General features: G+C 46.1%; 1 protein-coding gene across 1 annotated transcript; it reads right to left on the bottom strand.

Annotated features, from left to right (window-relative positions):
- Nucleotides 1-5871: 5871 nt before the first annotated feature.
- Nucleotides 5872-13200, bottom strand: gdf10a (growth differentiation factor 10a). The gene is made up of 3 exons (XM_084321868.1): nt 12702-13200; nt 7184-8397; nt 5872-6685 (listed from the first exon to the last, which is right to left on the bottom strand). Exons 1-3 carry the CDS (start codon nt 12982-12984, stop codon nt 6494-6496), a joined length of 1689 nt encoding a protein of 562 aa, XP_084177994.1. The 5' UTR covers nt 12985-13200; the 3' UTR covers nt 5872-6493.
- Between the last annotated feature and the right edge of the window lie 323 nt (nt 13201-13523).

Here is a 13523-nt window from a genome sequence, read left to right as displayed (position 1 = left end):
CTTAGCAATTCTGGACATCCGTACACATTACTTGCGTCTTTATGCCAGGCAATTCTGGATGTCTGTACGGGTCATTACATTTTGCTTCCGTAAAAGGCCATTTTCGCCGTGTGTATGAGTCAATTTTCCACACGATTAGAGGACATGTATTGACACACCTGGCATTCCATACGGACCTGCTCCCTCTAGCAACCCACAGGCCGCGGGAGCAGAACCAGAGCAGAACCGGTCACATCAGATCTAGGAGCTGTCGCTGTGGAGTGGCCATGAGTCAACAACCCACAGGCCGCAGGAGCAGAACTGATCTAGGAGCTGTCGCTGTGGAGTGGCCATGAGTCAACAACCCACAGGCCACGGGAGCAGAACAGATCTAGGAGCTGTCGCTGTGGAGTGGCCATGAGTCAACAACCCACAGGCCGCGGGAGCAGAACAGATCTAGGAGCTGTCGCTGTGGAGTGGCCATGAGTCAACAATCCACAGGCCGCGGGAGCAGAACAGATCTAGGAGCTGTCGCTGTGGAGTGGCCATGAGTCAACAACCCACAGGCCACGGGAACAGAACAGATCTAGGAGCTGTCGCTGTGGAGTGGCCGTGAGTCAACAACCCACAGGCCGCGGGAGCAGAACAGATCTAGGAGCTGTCGCTGTGGAGTGGCCATGAGTCAACAACCCACAGGCCGCCAGAGCAGAACTGATCTAGGAGCTGTCGCTGTGGAGTGGCCATGAGTCAACAACCCTGCAGGCCACGGGAGCAGAACTGATCTAGGAGCTGTCGCTGTGGAGTGGCCATGAGTCAACAACCCACAGGCCACGGGAGCAGAACTGATCTAGGAGCTGTCGCTGTGGAGTGGCCATGAGTCAACAACCCACAGGCCGCCGGAGCAGAACTGATCTAGGAGCTGTCGCTGTGGAGTGGCCATGAGTCTGAGGGGTTTTACCGGGAATGTTGGCTGCCACCTTCGAGTGCAATCTTCCTCCATTTGCCATGAAGGATTAGTCAGGAATGACGATGGGATATGGAAACAAAAGTCAGGCAAACTGATGAACAAGGACAAAACCAATTGTAAGTGATGGGGAATAATCTTGTTAAGCCTAAACAGATTATTCACGGAGTCGGACAACAGAGTCCTTTGGTTGAGGGTGGAATTGAATGAAAGCACATGTTTGCGGCGTGGAGAGACTCCGAGTACAGCAATGAATGCACTTCCCTGGATGTCTGTAGAGTGGCGAGCTAACAAAGTATTTATACAGGGGAGCTGACAAAACTTGAGTGGGTGCATTGTACCGACACAGGGTGAGTGATGTAGACAGATAGGGGAGAGGTGATAAGAAAGTACAGAGTATATGACAGATATGGCAGTAGGAGTTAGATCATTTTGTGTCCTGTACTGTTAGGGACTGGGGTGAATGATGTAGATGGATAGGGGAGAGGTGTGTGTGCTTCATCCATTCTTCCTAGCTCTAGTAACACTGAGGGCTAGATCCACAAAGAATGGATTGCACGGTGCTAATAATTGCACCCTTACTTACAATTCATTATGAATTGAAAATGGGGGACCCTGATGTAAACTAAACGAAAGACTTTCTCTGGTCTGCATCCCCTTAACAATTGTGTGTATTGAGCCGTACTGTATTGTACCCATTCTGCAATCTGTTAATAAAGTTTTCAATCAATCAATCAATTGTTATAACACTTGCTGAAGACAATTTACTTGCGCGGTGATTGATTGAATGAAAACTTTATTTAACAGATTGCATGAATTTTCAATTCATAATGAATTGTAAGTAAGGGTGCAATTAGCACCGTGCAATCCATTCTTTGTGGATCTAGCCCTCAGTTAGGAACCTGAGACTTTCCAATGGATATTGAACATGACGTACATATTCATGTGTCATTACATCAATACATTGTACATAATGAAGAAGGAACTGAAAAGCTGTCAAGAAAGGTTGTTCACATGTGTATTTTCGGGGTGTGGTGCCTTGTAGCTTGTAGAATTACAGTTATATAGGCGAACGCAGAAGTGTCAGCATCATATTCTCCATAGCAGTCGTGATACAGTAGAGGGTATGTTCAGTAGGGATAGGGGTCTGGGTGAATGATAGTTGTATACCATCATAGGAGAATGTATTGTGACTTAGAAAGCTGTGTGAGAGTGGTACCCGGACAGCATCTGTGAGAGGATGACAATCCTTATCCCCCATGTTCAAAAGTTGAGCTCTGCAGATTAGCCTGGCCCCACTTCTATCCAGAACAATATATAAGGGGACTGAATGTTGTTTATTCACTGTGCTGTTTACCATGGCCTCTCATTCAATCATGTCATAAATGTATAGATGTAGCAGTACTGTCTATCTGTATGTCATGTATGTCATATATGTTATGATGAATTGAAAATGGGGGACCCTGATGTAAACAAGACGGAAGTCTTTCTCTGGTCTGCATCCCCTTAACAATTGTGTGTATTGAGCTGTACTGTATTGTACCCATTCTGCAATCTGTTAATACAATTTTCCATCAATCAATCAATCAATCACTTCTACACATCTGTAAATTGGCCATCATTACACTCTCGACGGAAGATTCATTGGCTTACACTCATTTACAAAAATGTCCGTTGTCTGACCCCTCCTTATTTATCTACTCCCTATAACACCAGAGCTGCTCACCATATCTCTATAACACCAGAGCTACATGTCGAAATACTTCCCAAAGGTCAGTGAATTCCACGACCACAACACCAGAGGGAGTTCCACAAATCATGTTCAACCCAGATTCGGCTCAAACAAGGGACTAAACACACGTTTCGCAAATATGGCCGTAAAATAATGTGAATCCCTACCCTCCTTCAAAACCGCTCTCAAAGAGCACCTACGGGAAAATCGAAACTGGCCCCGATAAATGTCCAAACCCCCTCACACATACCCACCCACCCAACCCCCTCCAATGTAGTTTCTTCCCCCTCGAATGTATATATTTTCTTTTAGGATCTCTGTCTCTTAAACAGTACATATATTTGTATTATCTTGTATGTCATAAATGTCTGGATGTAACAGTACTGTATATCTATATGTCGTGTATATCATAAATGTCATGATGAATTGAAAATGGGGGACCCTGATGTAAACAAGACGAAAGTCTTTCTCTGGTCTGCATCCCCTTAACACATTGACGGCCACAGGTATTATAATAACACTCTATAAGGCCAGCATATCATAATAAGGTTTCATTGTGCGTGAGGCTGTTTGTAGAGCTAAATCTATACTTTATATTATTGCTATCTGTCCATTCTCATTGTCAATTGACACTATAAACCGTCCCTTCAAAATGGCTTAAAGAAATAATTTTTTCATCAATACGTTCCCATTTTATAGCGTCTTGAATATAAGCGTTATATGGGATTGGTCTGGTATATTTCCTGCAAAACGAGATACAGGCTGCTAAGCTAATAACGTTAAATCGAATGGCGTTTCGGCCCTACAGAAGCTAGAGCTAAAAATCTAAATGCATATGATCGATATAATGTTCCACCATGAATGCATGAAAGGGGGGGGGGGGCGGGGGACGTCGTTTCTGATTATTGATTACCAATAACGGCATTAGCCTCAGTAGCCGTATTCGCTGACCGGGTGGATGGCTATCAAAGCAAGGCCCGATTGGGCTGTAATTTACGTGAAAAAGATCTTACCGTGGGCAGGTTGGACTGCAAAAAGGATTTCCCAGTTATCGATCGCCATCTGGTAGATCCATATGTCCATTGGCTGATGCTATATTCCTTTACTGCACACTGAATTCAGCTCCCAAAACGTATTCCATGCTACATGCTACACGCATAGATTCAGCCTAACAGGAAAGTCCATTCAAGATAAAAAAATAAATAAAACACTGTTCTGCCACAGGGAACACTGCATTATCGAGACAGCGCCCCTACGAGGATCTGGCCTGTAATACACTTTTCCGAATTCCAAGAGTAGGGTAATTCTGCAGTGCCGCTCTGTGACATTGAGTAGGTTATTAAAATGGAATAAAAGCCAAAAGAACATTGCCACGGACATGTCTGTGGTTGGCCCTCAACCGTTGGATCCGAAACACGCACATGTCCGTGGTTGGCCGGGAATGTGTTAAGAATTGTGTGTATTGAGCTGTACTGTATTGTACCCATTCTGCAATGTTAATACAGTTTTCAATCAATCAATCAATGCTCACCATATCTCTATAATCTCAATCTCATTAGGACTCCAACCTCCTGGCTAGAGAGTCAAACCTCTTCTCAGTAGGACTCCAACCTCCTGACCAGAGAGTCAAACCTCTTCTCAGTAGGACTCCAACCTCCTGACCAGAGAGTCAAACCTCTTCTCATTAGGACTCCAACCTCCTGACCAGAGTCAAACCTCTTCTCAGTAGGACTCCAACCTCCTGACCAGAGAGTCAAACCTCTTCTCATTAGGACTCCAACCTCCTGACCAGAGAGTCAAACCTCTTCTCAGTAGGACTCCAACCTCCTGACCAGAGAGTCAAACCTCTTCTCAGTAGGACTCCAACCTCCTGACCAGAGTCAAACCTCTTCTCAGTAGGACTCCAACCTCCTGACCAGAGAGTCAAACCTCTTCTCAGTAGGACTCCAACCTCCTGACCAGAGAGTCAAACCTCTTCTCAGTAGGACTCCAACCTCCTGACCAGAGAGTCAAACCTCTTCTCAGTAGGACTCCAACCTCCTGACCAGAGAGTCAAACCTCTTCTCATTAGGACTCCAACCTCCTGACCAGAGAGTCAAACCTCTTCTCATTAGGACTCCAACCTCCTGACCAGAGAGTCAAACCTCTTCTCATTAGGACTCCAACCTCCTGACCAGAGAGTCAAACCTCTTCTCAGTAGGACTCCAACCTCCTGGTTAGAGAGTCAAACCTCTTCTCAGTAGGACTCCAACCTCCTGGTTAGAGGGACTCTGGTTCCCTGATAATTCTGAATTATCTACAGCACTGTAAATGTCCTAGAAACTATTTAGACAGCACAACCTAACCACCAGTGGGAGAACATTTGGCTTATTTACTAACCATTCACAGAAACTGAAATACTATGATTTTCTCAATAAATAAATAAATCAATAAGAATAAAAAAGAGTCCAATTAATGAGATGACAGGACCCTAAGGTCTTCTCTGGGTACTGTCATTCCACTTCTGACCATTTGGGAATAATCTTGTTAAACCCAAACAGAGTATTCATGGAGGCAGACAACAGAGTTCTTCAGTTGAGGGTGGAATTTAATGAAAGCACATGTTTGCGGCTTGGAGAGACTCAAAGTACAGCAATGAATGCACCACCCTGAATGTCTGTAGAGTGGCGAGCTAACAAAGTATTTATACAGGGGAGTAGACACAACTTGAGTGGGTACATTCATTGTACAGACATGGGGTGATGTAGACAGATATGGGGTGAGTGACGTACAGATATGGGGTGAGTGACGTAGACAGATATGGGGTGAGTGACGTAGACAGATAGGGGGAGAGTGACGTAGACAGATAGGGGAGAGGTGTGTGTATGTGTGTGTGTGAAAGTACAGAGTATATGCTGATCATTTTCCACATCAGCGAGAAACAAAAATATTCCAGTGAAAGTAATGGATTAAATTACGTTTTATTCTAACTTTATAGAGGGCTACTTTTTTTCATAATTTAAAACAAGACACGTACAAAACAACAGCCTCTAAAATATAATAATAATACACAACCTAGTAACCAAGACAAAGGAATTTCAACCAAGTCTCACGATATAGAAAAATATTTCAGTATTCATTATAGCATTCTTGAAAAGTGTTCTGAGGGGGGGGGGGGGGGGGGGGGGCGTGTGGTAAATCAATCCCAGATGCTCTCTTTATAGTACGCTGGATGGTTACAGAAGAAGAATGTACAATAACTCTTTTCTTCCACACAAACAAATTACTATGGGTGTACAAGTAGTACGCTTAGTACATCTTTAATTGTAATACTTTTCATTTTATATTCTCGACCATTCTACATGGTAATAAGCTGCCAAAGTGAGACACACGCCGATAAAAGTCTTTAATTTGTGTGTCCGACAAAAAAAAAAATTTAGCCGCTTGAAAAACAAGTGCATTTTGAGACGGCTGAGAACTCAGTCTATCAAATCCGCAATGGTACCTCAAACACGGAGTCAAGGACAAGGGGCTAAAGAGACGGGAGGAGCCCTGATTCTCTAGCTGCCACTCTGCTCCTCTCTCAACGCGCGGCAGGAGACAGAAGACCTGCTGCCCGCCTCGGTTACAGGGCGCAGGACAGGAGGGGAGAGAGGTGATTCACGGGGGTCGCCTCGGTTCCCAAAGGCAATACGAAGGCCTGAGTCACTCTGTCTCGAGGGACCGCGTGGCGGACAGAGGTGAACGTACAAACGTCTTCCGTCTCCGGTAGTCTCTGTGCTCCGCTCTCTCCGTCTGCCCCGCTCGCTCCTCCCTCCCCTCTTGCCCTCCTCTTCCTCCTATCTGCAGGAGCAGGACTGTACCGACATGTTGGGGTAGACCTTGAGCACCAGGTTCCCCGCCTCGTCCTGGTAGAGGACGGCCAGGGGACTCATCTTCTCCGGGACACAGCAGGGCTCGGGGACCCCGGTGATGATCCCCACGGCGCGGACGATGCCCTGGATGGTGGCGTGGTTGGAGGGCCGCATCACCTGGGGGGGAGAGAGAGAGGTTCAGAGGGATGGAGGCGGAGGAGGGATGGGCAACTTTAATATCCTCATAGAGACCATTAGTATCACAGCACAAGCAAAAAAAATGAAGATTTTCAGTCAATGCATAGACACACTGTGTGACGTTCGCTCAATTCTGGAACATAGTAGCACCGAACAATTTATAATAAAGGTCATCGTACGATATGAGTTATGTATTTTACAGATCAACGTTGAAATGAAGAGGTTGTTCTGGTTTTGGACCAAATAAGATGACATAACAGGAGGGAAAAAGTCATACGATCTGAACAAGGTTAATAAATACGATGCTTATCTTAAGATCGGATTAGGATAATAACTTTGGGAAAATTGCTTTGTTGTTGACAGAACCACATGGCAATGAAAAGAAAGAGAGGGGGGAAAAAAAGGGAAAAGTTAAATGATCAAAATAATTTAAAACACATGGTAAACAAAGTAAAAGAAAAATCATGCAGGGTTTACCTTGGGCATTGGAAACACACAGGTGCCGGTGCAGTAGTAAGCCTCAAAGGCCTTGGGCGCCACGACCCACTCGCTCCAGCCGATGTCAGCGAAGTCCACCCGGAGGTTCCTCCTGGAGCAGCCCCTGTGCTGGCCGTCGCCCCACTGCCTCCTCCGGGCCTTCTGCATGGTCCGCTCGTCAAAGCTCAACACCGGAGACTGAGCCTTCGCCCCTCCGCCTCCTCTCTTTCTTCCTCCGTCCTTCCCCCCGTCCCTCCTCTCGTCCCCCCCCTGCCTCTCGCCGGCGGCGTCCAGCCGCTTGCCGTCTTTGTCCCTGGCCCTTTTCAACGACGTCTCGTCGACCGCACGGAGGACCTGCGTCGTCTGTCTCTCTCCTTCCCGGGTGGGGGCCGCCGCCGGGGGTTCGCCTCTCCTCTCGCCCGCGCCCCCGTCCTGCTCCACGTCTGTTCCTCCCGGAGTCTTCCTCTTCTTCTCCTTCGTCATCACCCCCGGTTTAGACTTGGGTTTGAACGCCAGGTGCCAAGTGCTCTCCCACAGGTCCCCCTTCCTGTACCCGGCGACGAGGCCGTAGTCCACCCCGGGCAGCTCGTTGTCCTGGACAGGACCAGAGGCGAGAGCTGCTTCCCTTCTCACTCGTCCTGTCAACTCCGGAGAGGAGTTAGGGTTGTGGGGGAGGTGAGAGGAGTGTGAGGAATGTGGAGCCCCTCCTCCCGCTGGGAAGGGGTCATATCTTTGAAGGCTTGCAGCCACGCTGTTGGCTTCCGCCAGGGCCCGGTCGTCAGCGTAGAGTAACAGGTACGGCAGGTTTTCCGCGGACGCCCACTCCTCTTGCTGCCTCTGGTACTGCTGCCCAAAGTCCAACTCCACCGACACCAGGAGGTGACCCTTCCCCCGCGCCTCCTTTATGATCTCGGTCACGTCTTTCATCTGCCACACCCCTCTCCTGTGGGGATGGAAAGTCACGTTGCCCAGCAATGGCCCCTGTGACCCCGGGCTGACCCTTGACCCGGAGGAGACGGCGCGGAGGAGGAGGCTGATGGAGGGAAACGGGTGGACGGGTAGAGAGTGACAGGCCGGGTTCTTGAAGCGCTTGCAGAACCAGGCTTTCTGGCGAGGACGGCGGTCGAACAGGAAGTGGAATGTGGCAGAGAGGATGAGCTCAGTGTCCTGGAGCGACGTCAGGTTCAGCAGGTACATCCCCCTCTCAGAAGAGTCTGTACGGAGAATCAATTAGCCTGTCAGTCAATCAGCTAACCAATCTATCTATCTATCTATCTATCTATCTATCTATCTATCTATCTATCTATCTATCTATCTATCTATCTATCTATCTATCTATCTATCTATCTATCTATCTATCTATCTATCTATCTATCTATCTATCTATCTATCTATCTATCTATCTATCTATCTATCTATCTATCTATCTATCTATATATCTATCTATATCTATCTCTGTCTGTCTGTGTTTGATTCGTCAGTAGTCAGGCAGTTCAGTTTTAAGCTACATAGTACTTGGTTCTAAAATATATATATATTTATACATATTATATATATACATTTCTTATCAAGCAAATATTGCCACAGAGTATGGCGTCTAGCACTGTCATTGGAACCAAAGTGGCCACTGGTTGGTATCCTATCGGTTTCAACCCTGCATGGGCTCAGACTTTTTAGTCTCTTAGATTCAGATTCCTTCATTGTCACTTATTACAGTATTTTACAGCAAGAACAGTGCAATTATATTTATTGTGGTCCATATGGAATAAATGCCCATTTCAACCACCCTCCGTGTAGATGGTGCTGCTGTGTAGTCTGCACTGTAACTAACAATGGTGCCATATGCAGCACGTTATGAAGTTCTTTCCCAACGAGCAGGACTCTTACAGTTTTTCTCAATTGCTTTGGTGCATTTCTCTGATCAGAATTAAAGTTCTCATAACTGTTAGTGCATTTCTCAAAACAATTAGTACAAACTGCAAAACCTAGGTGATAACCTGCAGAAGCGTGTCACTTGCTCAAAATGGATCATTCATTCCTCAAAAGCAAGTATTCATGTCAATGAAAGTGTCACTGTCATCAAAATGAAAAGTCCTGACACCATTGTTTATGAACAAGATAGTCAAATGGCTTTGCCATGTTTTCGTTAAGACAGTTCACTCTGTAAGTGTTTTCCAATGCAAAAAAAGTCAGATCTTGGTGACACTTTCTGAAAATGCTCAAGACAGCACTATACACTATTTGCACAGCCATTTGAAATCTACAGTTACACATTGCTGTATTTAGTGAGGTAAATGAGTACAAGACACGTATGTTTCACATTTTTACTGCATATGCTCTTTGCAATTTAAATTTTTTCACAGCATTGTGCAAAAGAAAAATACAAACTAATTTACAACAAACATAAGAAACACCATTTGGCCTTTGGGTAGAGCTGTGCACAACTGTAAACAATATTGCAGTACATATTGGAACTGAATTGGAACATACAACATACACAGTACTGTAAATCATTCATTCACATCCAGACGTTCCTGTCTGTCTGGCTATTGGATTCAGGAATGGGGAGTAGGGAGGGAGATATTCCACCAGCATCCTTTCATGTGCTGCAAACCACTGTGTGACCAGAATTGCGTGGTGAAAACGCACACTATCCCATACAACAACGTACTTGGTCAGATGGTCGCCATTTAGACCCCTCTCATTCTCAGGGATTATGTCCCTGTAAAGAGTCTAAAAAAGTCAGCAGATGTTGTGTGTTGTATGCACCAATGCGGGGCATATGGGTGAGGACGCCGTTTTCTGAGATGGCTGCACACATTGTAATATTCCCTCCTCGTTGGCCTGGGACATCAGTGGTTGCTCTCTGTCCAATGCGATTCCTTCCACGCCTTCTACCTTTTGCCAGATTGAAACCCGCCTCATCAACATATATGAATGTGTGCAGCAATTCCCTGGCATCCAGCTCCATTCAGGGGAAAAGTTATAAAGAAATGTATAAAATTTGCTTGACAGATTTTGACAACTAGTTCAACATATTTGTATGTAATGACTCAAGCAATGAAATGAGGACTATTAGTTTTATAGGGAATGACTATTCAGCAGTCATAAGTATAGTTCATTTTGACTGACATGACCTAAGCAAATGATAATGTTATAAAACAGCAGAGAATTGTATGAAAGCAATTGATGCATGTCCAAAAGCATTTGCAATTTGTTCGGAGGAATGAGAAACTGCTACTATGATGTGCACAAATTACAAAATGTTGTGGAGGTTGAACTAACAGTTATGAGAACTTTAATTCTGATCAGAGAAATGCACCAAAGCAATTGAGAAAAACTGTAACACATTGGTCGCCATAAACAAGTTACGCCGTTTTTGGCCGCCATGCGTTGTTCGCCAACAACGGCGTAAGCCGTTTTTGAAATCAATATTTAATTTTTTCGCCATGGCATTCATAATTCATCCAGCCAACCTCCGGTGCTGCAGTGGGACCCTGAATGAGATTGCAACGCCTCAATACCGCCGCCTGGTGGATGGTCGGGCGAGTTACACTCTCAAAACTGGAAGTTGTGATCGGTGCGTCGAGGAAATTCCTCCGGCAGTAATATCTTGTTACGTGGGTCCAGACAAACACTGGCGTGCATATGGATCGCTTACATAAGGCAATAATCTATATGATTTCGGCGTTTATTGCGCCATACAAACCGGAAATGGATCTAGGCGATCGGCGTCAAATAATTGGGATCTTTTTCTTCCTTTCTCATCGGCGAACGGTAAGAGGACAGTAACGTTATTTTCAGCCCGATTGTGCGTTTCTTTGTTTGCAAACAGTCTGATCAATATATCAACCCATACTACATAAAGCCGTTACTGACAATAAAGGAATTATAAACTACCCCCCCCCCCCCTTTCCTTCATGCATGATGAAGCATAATGTATACCGATCATATACATTTGAATTTTTTAATATAGCGTGTATAGGAAAGAAACGGTAATCGATAATCTATCATATGCGTTTGGGCCTATAACTATAGCGTTTTTGGAATTACAGCAGAAAAGCTTATAAACATACTTATATTCAAGACGGTATTAACACAACAATGTATGAATGAAAAACATAACGTTCCCACATCCGGAACGATAGATAATCGATGTTGAATGGGCCATAGTAATGTCAATATAGCAATACAATTTAAAAAGTTATAGCCCTGCAAAGAAGGTAAACATCTCCATAGGCTTACGGTGCTGGCAGAGAGTGGTATAAGATGGGCACAATGCCCGGCGCCCAATGTGTTAAGGGCACTTTTAACACCTCTCCGTGTCAGCGTGTATACGGCAGGCTCCGCGGCACCCCCCTGGGTAGGATCTCGGAAGAAGCCCTTAAGAGGAACCAGACTCTAGGGGTCTGGCTGTCAGAGGCCAGGAGAGAGCAGAGAGCTACATATTCATGATCAACATGAACTCCAACAGGAGAGTTATTGTTCATTGTATAAGAGTTCAGCGGAAGTACGGAGCGACTCGAGAGATATACATTACCTCGGATTCAGTCTGCATATGGAAACGCTTACTTCAGTTTCCCCTAAAGCTTCGCCTTAAGCCTAATACAGCCAGCACTGTCTGCCCGGGAACAGAGACATAATCAAATGTTTGAACAGATCTCACATTGTTGTGAAAACTCCCTTACATCTCTCCTTGGATTACACGCAGCTCCTGTAGTATAAATACACACGTGTTATGATATGCCAACTGCAGAGCTATGTGGGGCATAACTGTCTCTGTGGTGTGTTTATAAAAACAGCATCAGACAGTGAAATACCACAGTGCCTTTAAAGCCGCCAGACTCCGGGGCCACGGAGCCACACGTGTCCGCCCCCCCCCCCCCCCCCCCCCCCACGCACGGCACGACCACTTCGGGAAAAACATAGCCGCGATGCGCGCCGTGCGTAATTGCCGCAGTATGTCTCGCTGCGCGGCAGCTGTGCATTGCTCGCGGGGAATCGCACGCATTCTTGCGCACATTGCGCGTCTGTCTGCGGTGGTGTGGCACAGCTGGTGCCGCAAAACAACGTGGGCCCTGAGCGTAATCGAAATCACTTATGATCGGCATTCTCAGACTGTTCCAAAACAACAACACTATATGGGGGGCGTCTGGGCCGAGCCAGCCTGCCGAGCGCGCCGTGCACTTTTATTAATAACCATCCATGGAAAGGGTATGACCGTGGTTGAAGTGATTATTACTTTCTTGCGACATATCAGAATTATAATAAAACACAAGATACTTGTGCCCTAATGCTTATAGGATACACATTCAACGAAGAAACCCAATCCCCGTGCCACATCTATGCTACTCAGTTTATTCTAGGTATCACACACGAATGACAAACTATATATTTTTTTTAACGTTTTCGTTCCATAAACCAATTTGAAAAGAAAGTCAGAAGTTTTTCTTTCTATACCGATTGTTGGGTATATATAGCTGATGGTATAATAAAGTATATGCATCCATCCACGCACCTTGGCTGGCTTGGAAACTCCGGGCAGTGTTTCCCTCTCGGAGACGATTGTCTCTGTTGTATTTGTCGTACAGTTTGAACATGTGTTGGAAGACCCTTCCCCGGTCAGAGCCCCCCGAGGACGCGTCCAGCGGAGGCAGGAGCAGGTCGGCGTCCTGTGCGTCCTGTGCGCTCCGAGGGCCCCTTCTCACAGTTCTGCCCGGCGGCGATGATGCTGCACCCAGGTAACAAGTAAGGACCAACAGTACGAACAGGTGTGACGAAAACATAGAGAGAGGTGCCATTGTCAAGGATATAGAATCAGCACGATATCGAAATCCAAGAGGAAACCGGTGAAAACAGGAGGTCAAAAACTCCCAAAGAGAAACGTTAAAGCCGCGCCAGAAAATCCAGGCATTTAAAAAAGCGTGCGTAAAAAGTGTCCACCTCGCCTCACTTTACTCTCCCGGGTCTCCCCGCCGCCGGTCCTCGGTTCAGTCGTCTCGCTCGTTCTCGGTGTGTGTCAGACGGCGTGGATGTTGGACTGCTTTTTTACTTCTTCTGGACGCAACAGTTGTAAGCTGCTACTTTTACACTTGCGTCTGCCTCACCCGCCAGAGGCTAGAGGGGTTATACTGGAGCGGTGAAAGGTGATGACGTATACTCCTGTCAGCCAACGAAATCTCTCTCCAGCTCACAGCCTGAAGTGGAGGCCATCATGATGTTGCCGCTCTCTCTCTCTCTCTCCTCTCTCTCTCTCCTCTCTCTCTCTCTCTCTCTCTCTCTCTCTCTCTCTCTCTCTCTCTCTCTCTCCTCTCTCTCTCTCTCTCCTCTCTCTCTCTCT

Source organism: Notolepis coatsorum (genome assembly GCF_963971535.1).
Source record: "Notolepis coatsorum genome assembly, chromosome: 9".
Classification (NCBI taxonomy): domain Eukaryota; kingdom Metazoa; phylum Chordata; class Actinopteri; order Aulopiformes; family Paralepididae; genus Notolepis; species Notolepis coatsorum.
Note: the sequence above shows the minus strand (reverse complement) of the source record. Positions and strands in the feature narration are given on the sequence as shown.